Source organism: Sylvia atricapilla, chromosome 14 (genome assembly GCF_009819655.1).
Source record: "Sylvia atricapilla isolate bSylAtr1 chromosome 14, bSylAtr1.pri, whole genome shotgun sequence".
Taxonomy (NCBI): Eukaryota; Metazoa; Chordata; class Aves; order Passeriformes; family Sylviidae; genus Sylvia; species Sylvia atricapilla.
Window position 1 is genome coordinate 11298640 of NC_089153.1, and position 24337 is coordinate 11322976.

At 41.7% G+C, this 24337-nt stretch overlaps 2 protein-coding genes across 5 annotated transcripts in view; one reads left to right on the forward strand and one right to left on the reverse strand.

Moving 5' to 3' along the window:
* Nucleotides 1-2366: 2366 nt before the first annotated feature.
* Nucleotides 2367-3946, reverse strand: LOC136367761 (WAS/WASL-interacting protein family member 3-like). Its single transcript, XM_066329557.1, has 2 exons — nucleotides 3411-3946; nucleotides 2367-3174 (listed from the first exon to the last, which is right to left on the reverse strand). The coding sequence occupies exons 1-2, from the start codon at nucleotides 3944-3946 to the stop codon at nucleotides 2367-2369; spliced, it is 1344 nt and encodes a 447-aa protein (XP_066185654.1).
* Nucleotides 2598-24337, forward strand: part of CNOT6 (CCR4-NOT transcription complex subunit 6) — a 32664-nt gene continuing 10924 nt past the window's right edge. Inside the window, exons 1-6 of one of the 4 annotated variants that reach the window (XM_066329109.1) lie at nucleotides 2599-2781; nucleotides 4693-5015; nucleotides 17080-17193; nucleotides 19553-19739; nucleotides 23130-23215; nucleotides 24184-24288. In XM_066329109.1, the coding sequence (XP_066185206.1) occupies nucleotides 17082-17193; nucleotides 19553-19739; nucleotides 23130-23215; nucleotides 24184-24288 (490 nt within the window). In that variant the 5' untranslated portion in view covers nucleotides 2599-2781; nucleotides 4693-5015; nucleotides 17080-17081. Of the gene's footprint in view, nucleotides 2782-3850; nucleotides 5016-17079; nucleotides 17194-19552; nucleotides 19740-23129; nucleotides 23216-24183; nucleotides 24289-24337 lie in introns of those variants that run through there. The other 3 variants (XM_066329110.1, XM_066329107.1, XM_066329108.1) reach the window with 3 other exon arrangements.

Below are 24337 nucleotides of genomic sequence, written 5' to 3' on the forward strand. Positions count from 1 at the left end.
TGGGATGTTTGGCCCAGCTTAAGGCTTATTCCACAGCACAAAAAGGCATTTTTGGTTTAGAGTTAACGAATAAAAACTTACACTCAGAATACAGTAGATCTAACGTTGTGTTTTAAATAGTGGCAAATTTCCTGCTTAACCTGGTTTTCTTTCACAGCACTACTATCCCAAACTCGGGACAACAGCACTCAGTGTGACATGGCAGTTCCTGAGATGTATGGAACTGTCATGGGCAGGTAAAAGATTAACGGGAAGGGCTCTCTTTTGATTGATGAATCTGTGACCTTGAGCAACTAGAGCACTTGCACCAAGTATATCTGCCATGTGAGACAGACAAAATGAAAGAAGCTCGTGTTACACTCTCAGATCTCATTAAGCACCCAGACCAGAAACACTGATACTGGCACTGGCCATCTGCTCTGCTGTTTGCCTGGTTACAGGTCTGATAATACTTTCAGGGAGCAAAAGTTAATCAGACGTACAGATGAGCAACAGCACTTCTGCACAGGAAATTCAGTGGAACATAACAGTTTCTAAAAAAAAAAAACCCACATACCTGTTTTTATTTCATTTTGCTCTTTCAAACCACACAAGCTGGCAGTTAAAAAAATTGTTGACATAAAAGGCTGTTACTTTAGACCTTTAAAATATCATTGTTGTTTTATAAATAACCTGTAAAATTGTAATAAAGTTCGCTAACTTGAAACCTGCTAAATTGCTATGATCCCCTGTTAATCTATATAATGGGCAATAATACAGAATTATTTCTAATTGCTTTTAAAATATTTTCTCTAATATTCTCATTTGGTTATTTCAGTTATTTGAGAATTACAGTATTTTCTCCCATTTGTTCTCCACTTGAAGCATTGAAGGCCTTTGTCAGGAGACCTTTCCACAATTAATGCAATATTACCCCAGCATCCACCCAGGAGGAATGAAGGTTCCCTGCAAGCATTTTTCAAGAGACTTATGATCAACTGAATTTTCTTTGCTGTGCAGAAATTCCTGGAAAATCCTGCAACGTATTCAAAGACTTTCCTCCTGCTTTTGGAGAATTAGCTCTGGGCAAAATGATATAGTCTATTGAGGCCATATCTGACCCAGAAAGTATTAACTGAAGAATGTGCAGGACAGCTGCTTATCGGAAAGAAAAGACACGCAGTGCAGGAGAATGACATGTAGAGCTACTCGAGTTAGTTGTGAATGACTGTCAGCTCTCCAGGGCCAGCCAGCACGGGGAAGCAGATACGGCATTCTGCCGGAGCCCCTGCGCATCCGTAATGGAGCAGGCTCGGGTGTCTTAGCACAGGACTGCACCATGCAGAGAGGAGATAGTTTATCATCCCAGAGCATTTCAGATATATGATAGGATAAGGCTGAACAGAAATCTGAAGTGTAGCAGGATTATTTCCAACCAAGTGTCAACCTTTCCGTGGAGGACGTTCTGTGGGCAGGTTTGGTCTGCAGCATGCCAGGGTCATGTTTTCCAAAGCACTGGCCTCGATGGATGGGGGTGGTGCTCCTCAGAAACTGGACCTGGTAACGTCCTCTTTCACATTATGTTAAAAGAGAATGCCTCGCTGCACAACAGGGTGAGTGCCATTTATTCCAGTGACATATCCAGTTATACCTAAATGGAGGCCTCAATTCCTATTCAGCTTTCCCAGATCAGAAACAGGGTTCTGTATTTGGGACAGTGTCTTTGTCTTCACTATTCGTTTGGATGAAGTGGTGTGTACCAAGTGCTCATTTGCTGCAGCATCATCAATGCTCCTGCATTTTAACTCTCTGACAAAAACTGACAAGACCCTTAATTTGGAAGTCATTATTTAGGAGTTTTGCTAATATTACACCACGGATGGCACTTACCCACCATCTTTTCACTTGGCATCTCTCATCAGAAACTCCTGTGCAGGGACAGTAATAATAACACTTAATGAGAATGTACTTAATTTTTTGAAATATCTTGGTTTGAATTCAATGATCAGTTCATGAAGAAAATGATGTTTCAGAATTTCAGAAAGGTGCTGCTGGGGATTCTGGGGGACATTTGACAGTAAACATTGTTTGTGAGTATGTCACAGCGAAGGATCCGAGGCACCGGCTAACCATTAAAGACACAAACACAGAATAAATGTTCTTTTTCCAAAAAGGCGTCCGGCCTATCACCTGCACCGTATTTGAACTCAACCACTTCAAGGCTGAGCTCCCTACTTGGGCTTTTTGCAAGAGAACTTAAAAGTTCTTTTCCAAACAAGCGACTATTCATCCCCATTCGCCTTCCTTGGGCTCCTGCTAGGAACCCTTCCCTGCCGTACACCATTTGCACGGCTGTCGAGCCTCACGGCGCAGCCCGCTCGTCACTTTCACCCACTTTTCCGCCCTCCGCGCTGCTGCGGCCGTAGCCCCGAAAACCCGCTGCAAACTCCTCCCTCCGCATCCCCCCGGCCTCCCTCCGCGGCCGCGGAGCGCAGTGCGGGCGGCCTGGGCAGGTGGGGCGGAGAGCGGAGCGGAGCGGAGCGGAGAGGGGGAGAGGAAGGAGGAGGAGGAGAGGAAGAAGGAGGAGGAGGAGGAGGAGGAGGAGGAGGAGGCGGAGGAGGGGGGCCGGCCCGCCCGCAGCCGCCGCCACCGCCAGCGCCGCCATGATGCTTGTTTGCTTTCAATGAGTGTGAGGAGGAGGCGGGGGGGAGCCGCTCTCCCGTCCGGCCCGCGGCAGGAAACAAAGAGCCAGGCAGGCGGCGGAGCGAGGGCGGCGGGGGGACGGGGATGCTGCAGCCACAGGTAGGGGCGGCCCCGGCGCCCGGCCCGGAGCGGGGGGCTGTGCCCGGGGGGGGCAGCGCCGCGGGGGGAGCGCGCTGACCGGGGGAACCGGCGGCGGCGCGGCCGGGGGGGACCCCGCGCTCGGCGGGGAGAAACCTCCGCGCCGCGACGTTTGGGGGTGTCAGGGGGGGCCGAGGCCGCTCCGGGGGTGGGGGGCTCCGGGGGGTGCGCCGGGCCTGGGCGGTCCTGCCGCGGGGGAGGCTCGGCGGCCGGGGAGGGAAGGGCGGCTTTGGGAGCGGGGGCGGCGGGGAGGGGGCTCCGGGCCGGGCCCCGTGAGCGCCCACCGGCGAGCGGGAGGCGGGCAGGGAGGCCGGGAGCGAGCTGGGCCGGGCGGCGCCGCGCAGGAGCCCGGCTCTGTTTGCATCGCGGAGGCAATCAACAGAAATTAGTATAATGGCATCTGAAAGCCTGAAGTTGTTTTGTTGTTGTTGTTGTTGTTATTATTGGTGCTGGTAGGTTTTGTTGGGGGTTTTTTTGGTTTGGGGTTTTTTGGTTTTTTTTTTTTTTTCCCTTCACCGTGCAATTGAGTTTAAAATAATTAAACAAAAGGCCGAGGGAAATGACATCAATCGGGGAAACTGCCCGTCCACCCTCCACGCACGGCGCCCCGCGCCGCTGCCTCCCCGGAGGCCGATCCGCCTGGCTGGGCGCGCACCGAGGGGCGGCAGCGCTGCCTGTCAGCGGAGCGCTTCGCCTGCTCCGGAAGGAGCCGCGGCAGCCGCCCGCCCTCCCGTCCCTCCCCGCCCCGCCGGCAGCGGGAGCCGCGGCCGCGCTGGCGCCGGGGCCGGAGCGCCGCTCGCTCGTTCCGGCGGAGGGAGCGGCGGGGCGGGCGGAGACCCTGAGTGACAGCGGCGGCGGCCAATGCGAGGCCGCGGGGGCCGTGAGTGACAGCGGCGGCGGCCAACGGGGAGGCGCGGGGGGCGGGCGCGGGAGGCCGCGGGACAGGCGCATGCAGGGATAAACAGAGGGAATTGGGGCGGGGGCTGGGATCGCGGGGCTGGGATCGGGATCGCGGGGTTGGGATCGCGGGGCCCCGCCGTCGTTCCGTGTCCGGGCGGGGCTGGAGCGGGGTCACTGCCTCGCTGAGCACGGCGAAGGAGCGCCTGGGCTGCCTGCGGAACCGCATCGCGCAGGGGGAGCGGGCGGTGGGCAGCTCCCGCACCCCCGGTGCGTGTTGGGGCTCGCAGGACAGCCTTTCCTCCTCCAGAATTTTATGGAGAGCGATAAGCCTGGGATCAGACAAGGCTTTAGGAAAGGAGATATCTAATGCACCTGTCTCTCTCGTGGTATCTGTGGTGAACACGTATTTTATCAGCAATTTTTCCACGAACATTAAAAATTCATATGAAACCAACTAGGTTGTAGTCCTGGGTTGGACTCGATGATCTTAGAGGTCTTCTCCAAGCTGATTCTGTGCTGCTTTGCTTCGTGTAATATAAGGAATATATTCAAAACAAATGCACTAAGCTAAAGGTTTTGTTGGGTTTTTTTTTGTTTTGGTTTATTTTTGTTTTGGTGGGTTTTGTTTGTTTGTTTTTTAATACAGCCATCTGTATTTCCACAAACGCATAGAAAATTGTATCACTGAAAATGGAACTTCACGGATGGGTATTTGCATTATAACTAGAGTTGCAGATTGCCTGTTTTTTCATTTGATTTCTGGGGCTTATTTTCATAATCTAGATTTTGCCACAGTGGGTAACTAATTCAAAATCCAAGGGATTAAGAAATACCTCTGGTATTTGTCTGGCTTAAATACAAAGATGTGCAAGTGTTGACTGGTAATTGTATTGTATCTTGCATTTTTTTTCATTCTAGAGCAGGTCTCGTAATTGGGAATTTATCAACATTTCCACTGGGGTAATTTTACAGGATTATCCGCCCTCTGTTCTTCCTGCTGGTTCATCTGGACTCTGTGGAGTTTGCTGCTAGCAATGGAGCCTTCTGTGGGGGTTTATTCATGCTATTACTGAAATGGAGCCCTTCGCATTTGGATTAACTCTTTGTTCACTTTTCACCTGAATCGCTTGGATCAGCCCATGTTTAAAAAGGATCCTACCATGCATCTCTTTTCTTTTTGCATTCTGAAGTTGAACTCTGAATACAGTCTCATGTTCAGGCTGTTTCTTGTGCTTGAATTTTAGAGGAAGAACTGAAATATAAAGATAGATGAAACTGTAATACTGCATGGGCAGGTAAATACATTTGACATTTTATACATGAAGACTTGAAAACATGTTCTGAAGGGTCCCAAACTGAATGAGCATGGTACCTTTTCAGGATAGGGCTATACTAGATATTAGGAAGACATTCTTATAACCAAGTGCAATGTTTGTGATGGAAACCACTGTCTTCAAAATGGTTCCAAGACTGAGCAAACTAAAAATTCTTTCCCAACGTATGAACAAAAGAATCTATATTCGAAAATATGGCTGTCATAAACAAAAATGGTTCTGTTAATCTTTTACCTGAAAACTTAAGTATTAGTGTTTGTAGTGCACCATGCCATTTGTTTGGCTCACCACCACGCCAGGAGTCCATGTGGTGAACCAGAATTCTTCCATCCACTTGTGCAGTCCCTGTTGCAGAGGCCCTGGTTCTGTTTGCTAACAGACTGTTGAGTTTTAAATTGTTATTGTCTGTTTTTGTCGTGTCCTTTTGGCTGTACACTTGTGTACGTGCAGTCTGACCATTATATCCCAGTCTCAAACAGGTCCATGTTAGGCAAAGAGTCTACACAGAATCTTTAGGAATGAGGATGCCTTTCAGTGTTCAGAATTGAAAGGATGTACAAGAACTGACACTTACTTCTATAGGGGTTTTATTTTCAGGAAGTATATGTAGTATTGAAAGATTACAGTTGTTTATGCTGGGTTTTAAAAAGCTTCTGGTGACTTTAAAACACCACAAGAATATTCTCAATAGACCCAAGCACCAGATTTTAGTTTTGGTTGTATGAGGCAGAGGTTGACCCATGTCCAGTTGCATACAAAGTATCTGGGGTTTTCAATCCATATATTGAGGTTTTACACTACTTCCCATGTCAGAAAACTGACATTACTCATTCCAGTCTAAATTTAGCCTCCTCCATGGTGTAATTTTAAAAGCTTTGTGCATAAATTGCTCAAACTGAGTCACTGCAGGGTTTAATCTGTTTTGTTCCTTCTAAAGTGTTGGTGCTTCACCCTTGGAAGTGTGATTATTGTACAATACCCTGGAAGATTATTAGCATTGTGTTAGTGACATAATTTATGTTCTTGCATTGAATTTGAATTGTACAAGTCCACTCAACAAGAGAGTTGTGGCATAAGCTTGGGAACCTGCACTCACAGTTTCTACATGGAGCAATTTCTGCAGCTGACATCTTGAAGAGTTTACAAATGCTTAGGCAGGTCCCAAAGAAAAAGCTGTTTAAATGCTTAACATGTACTTTTAGCTGCTAATTGCACTTCCAAGATGGTGCTTGTTTAAAAAAAAAAAAAGATTGGCATCAGCTCAATTTTTCCTTTTGTAAGACTGCACCATGAATCCTTTCGTTAATGCCTTGGAGGCCTTTTTTCTAGTGTATGAATCAAGGAGGGACTAGGAGCAGTAAACACACACAGTTGTTTATTTTAGAACTGAAATACTTGCTGTTAGGATTCCAATTTATGCTACAATGGAGATCTGCAGGAAGAGATTGATTTGACTTTAGATTTTTTTAGACTAGGAATGCTGTTAGTTGTTCTGTGGAGGCTGCCAGCTCGACATTGTGAACGCAGCCTGGATATTTGGATGGCTCTCTTGTGCATCTTAGTTCATGTTCCTGGTATGTAGCCTTTATTCTGCAAGTGAAGGGGCTCCCTACCTGAGGACTTTCCTGAAGTTTTTGTTCTGTTTTATAATACCAGTATCTCAAAAGCATCCTTGGAGCTTCTCCCTTTCCTTAGCAAGGCAGCAATTTCAGAAGACTGGGGTTTTCCAGAACATGCTGAAGCAACTTGAATGATGGATCCTTTCGTGGTTAGGAGGCCAGGAATATACAATAATGTCATAATCCTGCATGTTACAAATAATATGCAGCTTTATTGCTTGAGCTGTTTTGGATATAGTGTATTGATGGGTGAGATGTAGATCCTGCACATTGATCTGACTTTAATGCTGCTCCACAAAAGTATCTCTCTGCATAGATCAGTTTGCAAAGTCAGGGAGCAGAAAAAACTTGCTTCAGAGAAGAGATCTTTCACGTGATTTTTGCAACAAAGGCCACGTTTAACCAACACCTACAAAGACAGAAGGCTTGAAACTAAACTAAAACACCACCAGGGTTGGCTGTGCACCATGTGTATTACCTGTCACAGCAAAGAAATGGCAACATAATGCCTGAATATAAAAAGTATTGAGAAATTTTATGCCATACTCTGACCATTAATACTTTTAAATACTGTTTTAAAGAAGTTTTAACAGTTGCTCACCCTACAGAGGAACTTTGACAAAGCAAAGGTCCTGTGGATTAAGGATTTCAGTGCAGCATTAATCAGAATTCATCTGCAGAGTACTTTCAGGAATGAGACCCTTAAGGAACAAGTAGTAAGTGTGAAAAATAATGAAAGCTAGTAAGATGTTTTGATGAGGAACATGATGAAAGATCCACCTCTGTAGATTTGCAATGGCCAGTCATGGCATAGGTGCTTTCTGTATAGGGAGCAGCAGATGAGATCACCTCATGATTTCTTCTGATTTAGTAGGTCAGCACTTCTCTCCAGTGGCAGAATTTGGAAAGCTGCTGCTTTGGTTGCACATTAAATCCACATCATCTGTGTCAGTACAGCTGTTGTCAGAGTAGTGCTCAAAAGCAGTCAGTGATGTGGCTGAGCAGTGATACTTCATTATTTAAAAACCCCAATCCCCACAACCTCTAAACCCCACTTTGTTACCTGAGTATCATTGTTGGTTTTCAGTATTGTCTCACAAACAGCTGCATCAACACGACTGAAAGAGGTGATGCAGTGGAACATGGGGACAGGAAAGAAGTCTTGAGCTGGCTTTGCTGCGCAAGAGTGTGGTTGTGGAAAAACATTTTCAGGGTTGTTGGTTAAATTTGAAGTAAAACCAATCTGTGAATAATTTGCTTGCTGTCAGGATGTGGCTAGATGGGTAGAGCATCAACTGTGTGATGAGTTGTGTAACATCCTGACCTTCAGTTAGTTTAGCAACACTAATACTAACAAGCATTTAAGTATCTAGAAATTGTGTTCTGGAAAGGCAGAGATTTTCAGATTTAGGTACTGACATCCCTTGTCTAGCTCTAGTTCAGTTCTACAGCAGGAATGCTGAAAATAAACTCATGTCCAAACTTCATTTAAAGTAGCTGACTTCTCTTTTACTCTTTAGTTCTGTTGTAAGAGTAAGAAATAGTGTTTTGTGTGGTGTCTTTTGGTTTTCCCCTATGAAACAACAGAAATGTGGTAAGCGTTCTGCAGACACATAAAGGAAAATGTGGTGAGGAACATGTTGGTGCATGTGCCAGTATTTAGAATAGCTTACTGAGTTGGACCAAGATAAGACATTTCACACCAGGTTCCCTAAACAAGAATCAATGTTCCATGTATTGTGAAGAATCTAAATAACTAAATTGTCAAATATGATTGGATGCAACCAGTAGAGTGGGAGTTAGTATTATATTAATGTTTTGGAGTGTTAGACTATTCTCAACTTTCTAAAGATAAGTGTAGGTGAAGCTTTTAAGCCTTGGTCTTCCTGCCTACATTCATAAAACCTGAACCTATATGTTTTACAACACAACTCTTCCTTTTTAAAGCTGGTCTTTTATTTCCATCTGACTCATACAGTATGCAATTCTGTAATGCAATGCAATTTATTTAAATTCTTAAAGTAATTAGTGAATCTGATATCTCTTTAATGTATTGGCATTTCAGAATACACTAACAGAATGTGCAAAAAGCTGAGTGCTGTGTAGTACTCATTAACTAGCCAATGTGCTTCCAGGGGTACCGGTTAAGGTCAGTCTTTGCTTTGCAATTTGGTTTTGTGTTAGTGTTTGTTTTGTATACAGCAGCCTTTTACTATAGTCATAATTAGATACAATTTCTGATAATTAAGAACTATTCTAATCATCTGGACCATGTTTGCAACACTGAGAACATTTGGAGATCGTATTTGTAATGATTATATGTTGTGCAGGGTAAGGGGTGGGAATTGGAGGGGGTTTTATCATGAGTCTGATAAAACAGGTCTGTCTAGAAGATGGAGCAGTCAAAGGCCTCTGTGCCTTATGTACTCTGATCATTTTAGAGTTCTCTTCTGAACCTAAACCAGTTTTTATAGCGGCTGAACATGGACGTGGCAGTTGCCTCTTTGCCTTGTGTTTTTCACGCTGTGCAAGGTTTAGAGGTTTACACGTTCACCATTAAAATACAGGGCTGCACGTTGCTCATCTGTGGGAAATTGTAATAGGCAGGGGTTGGGTGGAAAAAGTAGAAGTTGGGAAAACGACATCCTCCCCGTGTCTGCCACTGCCAGCTGGAACCAGCCAGTTTGCCTTTCCATAAACAAGCAGTTATGAAGGACAAAGAAACTTTAATTAAATTTGAAATACCTGCAGGTCAAAATTTAATATGCTCTTCTTAAAAATATGAAATGACTGAGTTTTGAACTTAACAAAATTTAAAGCCTGTTCTAGTCAGTGCTCTCTAGTCTAATGGACCCTTCCTGATTTGAAGACAGCAAGTAAATCCTTTGACATTTATGGCCCAGTTTGTCTGAACCGGGATGCTTTGCTTGAGTTTCAGGAGGGTTATGTTTCATTTTAGTCAGCTTTGGCTAGATTAAGGGGTTTGCTGAACTTTACCAGCTTTATAGATTTTTGGAAGAATATTGAAACATTTGTCAGCTTCTGAGTTTTCTCTAGAAGAATTTATACATGCAAATTCATATAACTCATCTGGTTAGTAATATTCCAGATACACTTACATGAATTAATTGTTATTGACTTAATCAGTGTCTTGTATTTATTATTACACGTGTTCACATGCATGTTCACATCCCAAAGCATTATCTTAAGTCTGAAAAAGAGGAAGGGTAACTCGTGGGGGTTTTTTGCACTTGTGTAAAATTACAGTTTTAGAAGTCCTCAAAATAGGATGGAGAAGCATTACATCCCTCATGAAGCCATTAAATCTTAATACGTTAACAGCCACTAAAATATGATCTTAGCAAGTGAAAAAGTACTTGGAATGAATCAATTGACTTCGTGTTGACTCAACAGCTATTTTTATAATTTTAATTTAGATTATTCCAACATTAAGCTATAAATTGGGTTAAAGGCATCTTGACACTTTCCCACATGTTATAGTTGGGTCTCTTGGGAGGGGGAATGTTTCAGGAGTTGTCCTTGTGCTGCTGCAGTTCTGCCTGTGCCCGCAGGCAGTACATGCCATCCCTCCCCACACTAGGCAAGGGGAAATTTTTAACTTTCACCATGTGTTCTGAAAAATTCAGGTGTTGCCCTTTAGCTGATTTCCCAATTGGATTTTTCCTAGCCTTGTTTTTCCAATACCAGATACTTACTGTAAAAAAAAAAAAAAATTACTTGAACAGCTTTTTTCAAATAAAATGCCAAGAGTGTTTGTACTAGTCCACAAATAATAGGTGTTTACACAACAGACTTGATATTTGCCTTGAAGTAGCATACTAGTAGGGAAAAAATAAATATGTGGTTTCTTGCAACACTGGTGTTTTCTTTGTATATATTTCAATAGAGGGATCTGGTTCATGCCTACAAAGTTAAATGTAAGGTTGTATTTCAATAGATAAGTAAGTCCTTAAGTTTCTGTTTATTCAGCCTCAGAATATTTGTGATTTTAGTTCTGTGGTATGGATTTCTCAGTTTTGAGGCAGATTCAATTATTTCAGATTTTTTTTTCTTTCCGGCGATGGCTCACACCTGCTTCCCTGGGCTTTGGTTTATCTGCTTGTGTATTGTAGCAAAATATATTTTGCTGATATGTTGCATTTTTACGATACATTGTAACAAAATTTCATTTTGTCTAAAATACATGTGTAAATTACATGTAACATAAATATATGTTGTTACTATATTGCAACAAAATATACATTATGTAGCAAGTCATGTTTCACAGCAGGATGCAAGCACTATATTATGGCGTTTCCTTCTAGTAGTTGGGAAATCCAAAACTACAGGCATATATTAAGTTTTATTTTTAAAAAAGCAAAGCTTCAATTTAGTATGTTTTGAATAAGACATTTATAGAAATAAGATAACATGAGATTTTGAAGGCTCTGTAGGAGCAGTACCAGGATACAGAAAAAGTATTAAATTCTCTTGCTTTATGCTCTTAGGTGGGTGGGGTGATGCCAAATCATTTAAAATAAGAATTTAGCTGAAATACATTAAATGTGCTTCACAGGGCACTTGAGGTTTAGCTGGGATGCATTGGGTATTTGTTTCCTTTCCTCATCATGGCATCTTGCCCGTGAATATTTTTCCATCAGTTTTCAGTATTGACATCACTCTGGAGTTTGTTGCCCAGGCTGGGAACAGGCTGAGGATAAATTCAGTCATTGACTCAACCCATCAAGTCAAGTGTGTAAATTCGGCAGGGACTGACCTTTACCATAAACCCTGTTCAAGCTGCTGTGACTTTTCTGTGAGGAGGTGCCAGATGTTGCACCTTGTCATCCTGGCCAGGGACAGTGTTGTTGCTTATTTGCCTGTACTTCAAGCTGAAATGTAATTAAGTTCCCATAGAAATTCATGACTTGCTGAGTGAAGCGCCACCAGTGACAGGACAGGGAAAGCAGCAAGCTTGATTCATGTTGGAAAAGCACTTTTTAAAGAAGGGGTAGTGAGTCTTTGAGTAGGACAGGGGCAAATTGCAGTTTTATAGTAAAACTGAAATGCAGCACTATGAAATTATCTTAAAGATTTTTTTCCAAAGTACAGTAGTTATCTTTTAGAGGTACTTCTGTTCCTTTTGAAGAAGGTCACTGGTAGGAGTTGAAAGCAGAAATTCCTGTTAATTCTAATAAAGCTTAACAGTAGAAATTAACCCTTTCAATACAGGCTAGCACATCTGATTAGCCCACACATTGCTAGACCTGCTACGGCCTTAAGTTATCTGAAAAGCAATGTACTTTGCCTTCAGTTAGGATTTCAGACTTTGTTCAGTGTTACTGTTTAACTGGGTGAGGGTAGCTGGAAGCAAGAGTTTGCTTCCTGCTGTGGGAGAAGAGATTTTGTGTCGGTGTGGCCAGAAGTGCCTCTGTGGTGGTGTCCTGATTTCAACAGCTGCAAATCCGCACATACATTCCTGCTGTACAGGAATAATAGCACAGGAAGCTAGTCTCCCTCATATATATATATATTTTTCCTCTTCCCCCCTTAGCCAGTTCAGTTCTCTTCACCAACTCCTTTGTTATCAGATGAAAGTCGGTGCTGATGCAAGAGTGAAGTGGGAATGCAGGGTCCTGGGGATGAGGAGCTGCAGCAGGACCAGCTTAATTCTGCTTCATGCATTGTCAAACCGCAGTGCAAGTGGCAGAGGGTGTGGAGGATCCTAAATTAACTTTGAATTCAAAACAGACCAGCCAATTTAAGAAACATTTATATTTGTGGGGAAGGTCATTGGAACCCATTTTTAAACTTCGGATTGCATGGAAAAGAGCTTCAGGGTTAAAGGCACAAGGTTACAAAAGAATGATCTGGGGTGAGCTTCCAGTTGAGGGTTTGGAGAGAGAAAAGGAAAAAAAGTCTCTCGTATGTGCTATTGTTTTGTTATGAAATCTTTGAGCAACTTAATAGAGTGCTTTCTATCCTGCTACTTTTCAGCAGCTGAGAAGTAATTTATTTGGCAAGTAATGCTGCACTGCACCAACAAATGGAAAATATTGTCCAATTGTCTTGTTACTTCTTACTTTATTAGATCTAGATTTGCATCATTTGTTCACTGTTTTTAATTAAAGTAGCAAAAAGTTTGAGTAATTCTTGATCAGGTGTGGTGCTGCTTTATTTACTTTCTCCTCCTGGCTATCTCCTGATCTGCATTAGTGTGTTAGTGACAAGTAAAAGCAAGTAAAGAGGAAGGAGGGGATGCCAGAAGAAGTCACTGACATGTGATAGGAAGTTTCAGAAGCAGAGCTGTATTGCTTCAACATTGTGATCTTAAAGTATTTCTAAAGGTACTCCCAGATTTGTAAATAGGTTTTATAGATAATTCATAGTAAGTATGGAAATAGTTATTTGGGGATAGCTGATTGGATCAGTTGAAATTATGTCTGAACACTGTGTTGCTCTTACTTGTTCATCATTTTCCACACAGTTTTAGAATTCAAGTCTTCCTAATTTAAGGAAGATGTTTTAGGGACGAACTTGATATCTACAACTGTAGTAATAGTATAAAAGATTGTGCTTGGTCTACAGGAGTTGTCCAATACATTTAGTTTTGAAATCGAGTTAATTTATCATGATACTGCAGAAAGCATTTCAGAAAATGAAGGATTGCTTTAATACTGGGGTGCTTAAAAACACCCCAAAACCTTAATCTCAAAGTATATGCTCACCTACTTATTTTGTTTAAATCTTCCTCCTTGCCATCTTCCAATTTCACAAAAATGGCAGAAGGTTAGAACAGGAAAAAGTCATCATTTTTCCTGCCCTGTCACTCAGAGCAGACTCATTTCTCCATTCTGAAGACATTATTTATTGGTAGTTTCCATAGTCACCTGGAGCATTAACTACCTCATAGTACAGCTTCCACTTTGCACATGTCCATAGCTAAGGACATTTACCATCCCAAAGGTCTTGTCAGGCAATGAGCTGAAGTTTCTTCGTTCTTCTACACTGAGCAGTGTATCTAAACCTGCTTGGCCTCCAGGAAGTCCTCTTCTAGGCCACCAGCTCCTGCTGACATGGTGCCCCAGGAGCTCATGGTGCTGCTGATGACACTGTCATTGTCCAGGACAACCCCAGAGCCAAGCCCAGCCTGGCTCTGCACGGCCTGGCTGCTCTCATGCTGTAATCTGGGGGCAGGTGCAGCTCAACCTGGGAACGGCTGGTTTGTCTCCAGTGGTGTGTTCTGGAGCCAGAGCTCCATCACCCACCTGCTGGAGCAGCCAGCTTTGTCACCTCTCTTCCAGCAAGTTGCCCTCCCTTGACATAACAACCTTCAGGTCTATTCCTTCTCTTTCTGGTCTCTGTCATCCTTCTCTGAAGGGGCTGTAGGTCGCTGCTGCCTCTCACCCTGTCCCAGTGCCTGTCTTTCAGCGCCCTGTGTCCAAACAAGGGCTTAAAGCAGTGTCTGCGCTGGAGGCTTGAGCTCTAATTCCCTGTGTCAGACCCTGAGCACTGCTGACCTCACTGGCCTTGCTTGGCTCAGTTTCTTTGGGGCAAGGGGTATTAATTCTGTGTGGGGACTGAGTGACCCACACTCAGTACAACTCTCAAACTCTTCTGTTTTTACAGCTATTGAAATGACAATTTTAATAACTTGGTACAAGATAGTAAGCAACTTCATTTGCATTCAAACGTATTTTAATGTCCTTTTCATTAAATTTATGTAGTCTGGAGTGTGTTCCAGGCATCCGTGTCATATCTTTGTTACAAAGATTTTCTGCTTTACAAACTGATTTATTGCCTGTGATAACAGCCTAACATTAATGGTGCTTCCACCATCTGTGTTGGTGCAAGTGAAAACTACAGGTGGTATAAGCCATTTTGAAAATTACCATGATGATTGTTAAGAGCTGCAGGTAGCAATGGTTCTAAGGATGTTCAACACTATTTTATGGGTTTTACTAAAAATTGCTTTAGTCTAACAAAACTCTATCACTTAATCTGATGTTTTCCTCACCTTTTATGTTTTACTGTAGCAGCTCAGCAGGTGCTAAATTTGGATTTGGGGAGGTGGAGAAAGGAGACAGTAAAAGAGACTGATTTTCATTAACTACTCCATGCTGTGAAGTTTTGAAATGCAGTTCAAGGTGTTGTGCTTGTATTTTGTGCTGTACTGTGAGATACAACCCAAATTTAGCCTTCCTGTCAGTTTCTGAGAAATTTTGAGTTCTGGGTGATAGATAAAGATGTGCTGATGCCTGGTGTGACAGTGTTGTAGATGTGGCTGGTGGCAGTGATGCTCTCAGGCAGCAGCAGCTCCTTCAGCCAGGAGGCTCTCAAGCATTTGCTGCTTTTTTGGCACCTGGTAATTCTAAACAGCAGGAACTCGTGCTCTGAGAAATGCAGCAGTGAGAGAGGGAAAACCATCGAGATCAGGAGCTTTATTGAGAGGGAGGGTGGTACCATGAGGAACTGGGAGTGCAGGATCACCAGGATCCAGTGTTAAACCCTCAAAATCTTAAATCTCTACTGGTTTTAGTGTACATTAACAAAACCCACTGGAAAAGTGTGTCATCCTCTTCTAGCAGTGATACACTGCTGGTACCAGCAAAGCTGTTAATTAGTGCATGTGATTGAGTGTGCTCTGGGGAGCGTTGGTGTTTCTGTACTGAATGAGATTTCTGTCTTTGCAATACCTGCTTCTCGAAAAATTGGAACATATTTATTAATTCAGGGAGCGGCAGGAAGAGAAGGCAGTAAATGTCTGAGGAAGGTAAATGTTTCCTGACAAGCTGGAGCATTCCTGCAAGGTCTTTGTGAATTATATATAATTATACATAGAATTTTCAGACAAGATGCTCTCTACATTACTCTGATATATATTTTTTGCACCAGCTGCATAATTACTGCAGGGAGAAGTTAGGCTTTTACCTTTCTGGAGATTATAATCCACTCTCCTCTCGTTTAATTAGTGAAGTTTGATGAAAAAAGTGTTACACTTGGTGATTCCCACACCCTGGGTACTCAAATGGCTTCACTTTGGAAGGAGCCTCACCCAGCTGCTATTTATAATCTGATCCTTTTACCCACAATTCACTTCTTAAAGGGGAATTTCTCTTCACTGCAGAGATCTGGTTTTGACCAGTAGTGGGAGTAGGAAAGGGAAGGAGGAGTGTGACTTAGTAAAAGAGCTCTTATGTTAAAGTATGGACATGATATATAAAACCTTCATATTAATTAAAATGCATAGTTTTCAGAAAGCTTTTGGTGGATTTCTGTTGTTTTGTTTAACATGCGGAGTAAACATTTTTCAGTGAAATCAGATTATAAGTTTGGTTGATAGTCTTTTTTGCTAGGCGTTATTCTTTGATTATTTTATATAATGACAACATTTTTCAGTTTGTCCCAGGAAATGAAAAAATGAGAAAGCCTTAAAAGACTTAATTGGAAGATGTGCTTAGAAATTTGACCAGTAAAGCTGCTTGCTTATTGAGTGGGTTTGGGTAGCATTATAATGTTGCCATAATGTATTTTGCTGAATAATTGCATAATATTGCTTGTAATGTGTTTTTGATTTTTTGTAATGTGATTTGAGCCAGCATTGTTGAATTTTTCTATTTCATATAAATAGATTTATAGCTACTTGGTTGTTGAAGATGAATGTTTGCTTCTCTGTCATGGTGCATGATTGAGTATGGTAAAAAGAACCTAGAAAAATTATTCTTACAAAGTTGCCAGGAATGATGTGAAAAAGAATGAGAAAAATGAAGTTAAATTTCAGTATTAAATACCTAGCTGAAGAAAGCGATAGAAATACCTACCTTGGGTGCAATATTTTTAGACTGCAGAGAGTAGGGTGAGTGTTGGATTGAAACCTACCACTTTGCAGATTTAAAGAATTCAGGATCTTTTTGAAACTTTAATTCTTTTCTTGATGCTGATTTGTGTGAAAAGTTGAGAACTGCAGTAAACCTGGAACTGACTGGTAATCTGAGTTATTAGCAAATGTGTTCTCTAGGAGAATGAGAGATCCCAGTGGTGGTGATGATCCCTTTTGGAGTTTCGTTGTTGAAACAAGTGCCTGCAGTGGGATGTGTCAGTTTTGAGGGGCAGACAACATAGCCATGGAAGGTGGTGGGACACAGTTTTTAAACTGCTTTGCAGATTACTGAGGGGGCCTAGGCTGTTGTCTGCCATTCTAGGAGCATTAGAAATCTCTGGGCTTTTTTTGTTTTATAGCAATGTTTCCCATTCAGCAACATTTGTAAATGGACACATTATCTGTAGCTTTGGAAAGTATTTGGTACAAAAGTCTAATATGAAATTTAACTGAAATGGGAATTACCTTCTAAAAAATTCTCAATATGTAATATCTCAGTTAATCCCTTGACTTTTTGTTTCAATAGGAATGCCCAAGGAAAAGTACGATCCACCTGATCCACGGAGGATGTACACAATTATGTCCTCAGAGGAAGCAGCCAATGGAAAGAAATCACACTGGGCAGAGTTGGAAATAAGTGGTAAGAAACTGAGGCATGGTCCTGAATTATAAACTCAGTGCTAGTACTGTGGGCTTGGAGTTATGCAGGGGTAAGGTGGGGCAAGTAGGAAATCTCCGTCTATAGGAGACTTGTCAAAGTGAGGATGTGAGCTCTGTGTGTTTTAGGAAGATGAAGTGAATGAGAGCATGAATTTAAGATGTAATTTATCAGAGAGAAGAGGGTGAAGCTGGGGTTGATCTATAGTGGTATGTTCTTACTGTAGGTAATGTAACGATGAGATATTAGTCCATGAAGCAAAAGTTTTCTGTTTAAAAACAGTTGGAAATGTTGCTTTGTTCTTAAGATGAAGAACAAACACCAAAACCTCCACAGTCTGTCCAAGCTTTGAGATACTGTTGGACTCTTGAATCTTTTCTGAAGAATAAGATAATGCTCAGAATTCATAAGCACGTATTTCAACTGGTCAACCACTCTTGATTTGTAGCGTGAATCCTGAGTTTGTACAAAAAGTGTGTTTACAAGGAAATTAAAGCAATTATTTTAAGAAGTAAAAAATAATTTTGTGACATTTTAAACCTAGGCTGCACTTTTGTGTGAATGTGTAGGTTCTTAAGCAACTGCAAAAATTGCCATGTGGTATTTATAAATGACTGTTCACTAGAGAGATTTATGGGAGAAGGACTAAACAAACAGTTCTTCAAATCATGAAGAATCTTTCCATCCAGTTCAGTGAATCTGTGCCTTGCTTCCAGTACCACCACGTGCCTCACCATGTGAATAGCATTCTTTACTGAAGGTTACAGATGCAGAAACCCAGTTAAACGCTGCTTCAGGAATCAGCATTATATATCAGCATTAGGCTTGGAATCCTCTTGGACATCTGCTGCTCTGCATAGGGAGTGCATTAAGTGATGGCTCTTTCCTTTCATGCCTGGTAATCTCACTACAGACTGATTCCCGCCAAGGGAGGTGCTGGAGTGGAGAGCCTGGATCAGGGATGGTGATTGGAAATCCTTTCAGCTGCAGGGCTTTCTGTGATCACAGTCACCTGTTTGCATTGGGGGTGGGGAGGAGGTGTTCATTCAGTTTTAGAAATGCAAAGGACGATTGATCTGTGTTTAAAACCTTTCAAAAGATTTCTTGACAAGCATTAGAGGAGTATCAATCCCTTAAGAACTGTATGCATTTGCCTTGCAAAATGTGCAGTGTTTTTGTTTCATTAATGTTCACACTGTCCTTTACTTGTAAAATACTTGGTCACATAATACAAAAAGCCACAGATGTTTTAACTGATCTCATTTAAATCATGTTTTTTCACGACAAGGTTTTTTATGCTCCTTGTTTTGTTATAGCTCACTGGAAATTATACCAGTATTAAACATTTTGCTCCCAGGGCCTGAGTCCCAGATGTCTCAGTGTAACCTTCCCTGGGCACTGAATATGAATTCTTATTTTGGAGAAAATAATTTAAGGAAAAGAATTATGTTTGTGTTGGTATAATATTAAAATGTGTGTGTTGGTATAATATTAACCAAACTGTTGTTAACCTTGATGAGTCACAGTGGGGATTTTAAAGTTGTTCCAACCAGCTTTTTGCTTTAGAGAAAAAAAAAAAAGCATTGTTGGTACTCGTAATGCTTTTGGTACAGTGAGATGATTTATGTAAATGAAGCATTTACCCCTGAAGGAAAAAAAAGTCTTGGGGAGAAGAAATATTTTGAGACCTTCTGATGATATCTCATATTCACTGCATGTGGCAGTGTAAAACTCTTGATTCTCTCACCCAAATCCATATTTCCACCCTTCAGTTTATACAAAAAAATCATACCTTTTTTAAAATATCTGGCAATAGTTGATACAGCTTTTAGTTGAATGCCAGATGGAAATCCATGTTCTCAACTAAGCATCTTAGTCACCCTAAATATAGTGTTTCTATCTGTTCTTGGCTGGATTAATGCCATAGAGTAAAGATTTTTGGTTTGAGAGATGTGCGGAAATAAAGGATGAACCAAAGCACCGTCTTTCATCTCAGACGTAAACTATGGTTGAAAAAAATCTGTTTCTTGCACCTCTGTTAATGATAAATTCATGGTCAGCTAGTTAATATGTTTTGTCTTGCATGGAACTAGATGAAGACAGATGTTTAAGCTTGAAGTGTGGATTGGGAAAAACAGCCTCAAGCATCCTTGGCAATATCTTGCCTTTTCTCACACAGTGACAGATTTTTCATCTATAGAATCAGTGATTAATGGAATTTATATTGAATAAAATAATAATAAAACCCACAAGCGGAACTTCCCCTCAAATTCCCCTTGAAAAATGTGCTCTTACTATGTATTTTAAATGTTCTGTCTTCTCTTGTACCTTTCTTCCACAGGGAAAGTGAGAAGCTTAAGCTCATCATTGTGGACACTGACCCATTTGACAGCTTTGCACCTCAGTGACAATTCCTTATCCCGTATTCCTTCAGACATTGCCAAGCTTCACAATCTGGTATATCTGGACTTGTCCTCTAATAAAATCCGCAGTTTACCAGCAGAGCTCGGAAACATGGTGTCGCTCAGGTATGTAAATCCTAACAGGAGTTAAAAATGTTCTTTTGTTATCTTTGTAGCAACAGTTCAAATTTCAGCACAAGTTCCCCTTTCCTCTCTTCTGATGTGTCTCCCTGAATGCTTGCTGTGGGCTGTGCAGCTATAGCAGTACTGGCTTTTCTGTGATCTACTGATCTGATGTGTGACAGTGCAGAATGAGCCTCAGAAATGCTTGGTTGATGGCAATCACCCGTTTTACATTTTTCCAAGTCAGGGTTCCTCTCAGGCATCTCTCTCCAGATTCTTTTACAAGTCTTTTATGTGGTGTTTGTCTCAAAGAGTAAGTGAAGCACCAAAAAAACTGCTTTTAACTCATAGTAGGGTAGGAAAAAGATCAGATCAAACATTTATAATCATGTTAATTACAATGTTTTCCTCTTTATTCATATTTAGTAATTATATTTAGCAATAGTTCTCGTTCTGTTTATTGTATAACAATTGCAACGTGTCTAGTATCATCTCCCCCCTCACCTTTGCTATGATGCAACTGCATTCCTGTGCAAACTGGGAAGGAGAAAAAAATGTTCTAATCACAGCTTTTTGAGGGTTTTTTTTCCTTCAGTTTTGTAATGCCAAGATGTACAAAGTTAACATGGAATGAAAGCTCCTTTTGGAAGTGAAATATGAATAACGATGCCTATTTAGATTATCCTTAAGGCTGCAGCATTTTACTTTTTAAAAACATTGTTACATAAATATATAAATTATTTATATAAGAGTAAATATTTACAGGCAACAGTCTTTTGCCCTTGACCCAAAGGAAGAGCCTTATCTTAGGTTTATTAGACAGTTGCCAGTAATTGCTTTCATTGCTATTAGTTTTGAAGTTATTTCTGAACAGCTTTCTCAAATCCAGCAAATAGAGAGTCTGAAAGTAACAAGAATGTTATTAGAAGTAAAGACAATGATAGAGAAATGGACTGTGCCAGCACAGCTTTCATGAAACTGGAAGCAAAGCAAGTTTGTACATAGAAATTTCTGTCATTGCATTTTCCTCCCCTTTAGAAAAGTCCTCTCTGTTGGAGAGGATTAAACTAGCTGATTAAATTGGTGCTAAAAGCTCAAATTCCAGAGCAGTTCAAGTCTCAACCTTGGAGGGTGAGCAAAGAGACCTTGCTTTTTGAAGCATAATTGGCAGCTCTGTTTTGTAGCGTGTTGTATAGTTGCTTTCAACTGGAGAGGAGTCTGTTCTAAGCACTAGTTCTTTTTTGCATTAGTATTTCAATTAAAGGAGTTATTAGTAACAGGTTTCTTCCTTTCTTTATCCAGCTCTTTGGATATTTTGAGCTAGCAACCCTAAGTTTACTGGAATAGTCTCAAATTCATCTTTGTACTTCATTAGCCTCCTTCCAGTCTTTTTCTTTTTAAAACATTTTTGTAAATGCAACACTTGTGACATGGGGATAGCAGTGCAGAGTTATCAGTAATGTCATTATGCCTTCCTCTCAGCACTTCTGATTTATTCTGGCTGATTCTTTGAAGCTTCAGCTCTTGTGAGTCCTAAGTTTCTTCTGGGCAGACAAGGGTAAATCTTGTAAATGTGAAATGTGTAGCTAAGGTCTAGGATCACATAAGCTTTCTGTTTATGACCAAAACACAGCACTTGAACCCACATCTGTAGATGTGAAAAGCTGTGCATGAACCCACTGTGCTCCTCAGTAATTGCAGCTGCTCCATGGGTTTTTTCACTGTAGTGAAAGGGAAGAAAAACCCATAAACACATCCTATGTGAGAGCACATTGCAGGTCCCAGCTGGGCTGGGGTTTTGTGTTCCAGGCTGGCTCTTTCTTGCTGCAGACACTTCCCCTGGATTCTGGGAAGTCATTCAAACTAATGGTAATTCAACCCTGGGCATTGCTGATATCCCGAGCCACAGAAAACATTTGTGCTCTCAACACTGAGAACTGGTAACAGCTCTCCCAGCTCCCACATCTGGAGCTCTGGGTTTGGTGTGTACTGTAGAGCTCACCCAAGACTCCTTTCATCTCCCTTTTTACTGCAAGTAGTTGAGAAAAGAGATGTCAGAGCAGTAGGATTTCTGATCTTAGCAAAAAAGGAGAAAAAAATAAACAGTGTAACATGTTGTCTTGGAAAGCTCAGCTGTAAAACAGATTCTCTTGATATGCTTGAAAGAGCTTGAGTGCACCCCCAGTGCATTTGCAGATGACACAGAGCTGGGTGGAAGGATTGATCTGCTGGAGGGCAGGAAGGCTCCACAGAGGGATTTGGACAGGCTGGATCATGGGCCAGGGCCAGTGCTGTGAGGTTCAGTCAGGTGAAGTCACAGCCCTGCACTTGGGTCACAGCCCAGCAGTGCTCCACTTTGGGGGAAGCTGCCTGGTGGGAAAGGACCTGGAGGTGGTCAGCAGCAGCTGAACATGAGCCAGGTGTGCCCAGATGGCTGGGAACGCTGATGGCACCTGGCCTGGAGCAGCAGTAATGTGGCAGCAGGACCAGGGCAGTGACTGTCCCCCTGTGCTGGGTGTTGCTGATGCCACACTTCAAATCCTGGGGTCAGTTCTGGGCTGCTTATGACGGAAAGACAATGGAACCCTCAAATGCTGTTCTGTAGAAATCAACAACAGTTAAATTAACTCTTGCCCTCCTTGTTTCCTTTTTTTTTTTTTTCCTTTTTTTCCAGAAATACTTATCAAGTGTCTAGGCACCAAGTTCTAAACACTTTGAAGCAGCAACTTTAGACTGATTGATTCTGTGAGAGTCTTCACTGTTTAGTGGGAATTCATTTGGGAAAGTGAAAAGTCTATTTTCTCTGCCTGATTTGTTGAGATATCAGAATTCAGGACATGAATTCTGTTCCTGTCTGTATATTGGTTTTGTGAGTTACAAAGCACATATTTTGTCTTACCACTGAAATTATGAAAAGAAAACCACTCAAACCAACAGAAAATTACTGCTGTAATTGACTACTGTGTGGTAATGCCATAGCTGTAATCATACTGCCATGATCCTGGATTTTTTAATTTGGTTTCAGGGATATAATGTCTCTTTATTTCTTAATCACGGCTGACCTGTTTGATGGCCTGGTTTGTCTGAGCTGTTACTGCATCATCACTTGTAGATATTAAAGTGTTTCATTATTGCTAATGTTCACAAAATGTCTGACTGTTTAAGATAAACTCTCCAAACAGCTCCTTTCCTTTGTACTTCAAAGTAATGTGTTTTGTCTGGCTGTGTGTTTCTGAGTACAGCAGGATTTCCCTAATCACTGCTGTTTAGTCTCTGAACTTTTCAATATTGTGGTTTGCTACTGTATTGATTCTCTTACAGTTCAATTCTCGTACTGCTGCAGATAAACGTTGCTCTGTTTTCAGACCCATATGATTCTTGCTCTGTCTACAGGGAACTACATTTAAATAACAACCTGTTACGAGTTTTACCTTTTGAGCTGGGAAAACTGTTCCAGTTGCAGACTTTGGGTCTGAAAGGTATTGCTGTTTTTTTCTTGGTATCTTCTTGTTTAGTGATACTGCTGCTGAGCTGTAATGGCTGTAGTCTGCTGGTTCATAAAATGTTACTGATTAGCAATCCCAGATGTAGCTGCTCACTCTACATTTATAAATACTGTTACTTATGGATTATTTAGAAAAATAACAGGTTTAGCAGAGCAGTGCCCATAGAAAGAGATTTCCTTTTGTTTTTGCAGAGTGTGCAGAAGCTTTCTGTTGCTTGCATGGGGGTTGAATGCAGTTCTGCTTTAACTAAGAAATAGTCTGTGGTTAACTGTGGTACATCTCCAGCCAGAAAGGGAGCATCCTTTGTACAGCTGCAGGGTTCTGTGCTGTTCATGCAAGCAGCAATTTAAGTGTTTTGTTTTCTTTTTTTTTTCCCTCTGAACTCTATGGATTCTAGCCTACAGAATTGCTGACCTTGGGGAATTTTGAGTCACAAAATCAGAAGCACTGAGAGATATAATACTCTAAACACTGTTAAGTCTCAAAAGTCTGTTTATCTCCCCCTTGAAACTGGGCACTTGCAGTGTGTGTTGTCCATGACAACAACTTCTGCAATCTGCTTACGTTTGGCAGATGGCAGAATCTCTGCTGAGATCTGACTGTCAGATCAACTGCTGGTGGATGTTTCACACTGAGCAGAGGTGGATCCTGTGTTCGTGTTCATCAGCTCTGCCTGTTGTACCACACAAGTTCTTTGCTGCTCTTAGTCCAAGGACCACCTTTGGGATGCTCAGTCCCACAGCAGAATCAGCAGGGAATGTTGTTAAGCTTCACTAGGGCTGTCCACACATCCAGTTTTGTGGGTTTGAAGACCTGAAATCTGTGACCCCATAGTAGTTCACAGGAGATCTTGTCTCCAAGATGTCAGCTTTCAACAGTGATATGCAAGTCTGCAATAGTTCTGTGTATTTTATTCAATATTCCTGTGAATTGGTTTGTAGGAAACCCACTTACACAGGATATTCTGAACCTGTATCAGGAACCAGATGGGACACGACGGCTACTGAACTATTTGCTTGATAATTTGGCAGGTACTGCAAAAAGAAGTAAGTGATCATTCTTAAAACATTCATTTCTGCTGTGTAAAATAAATGT

Bases quoted from the DNA above. Each gene is read 5' to 3' on its own strand.
- LOC136367761 (XM_066329557.1), bottom strand. From the start codon at position 3,946: ATGCGGTTCCGCAGGCAGCCCAGGCGCTCCTTCGCCGTGCTCAGCGAG. The intron at 3,175-3,410 runs GTGGACGGGCAG...CGATGCAAACAG, and splicing joins CGGGGCGCCGTGCGTGGAGG to AGCCGGGCTCCTGCGCGGCG.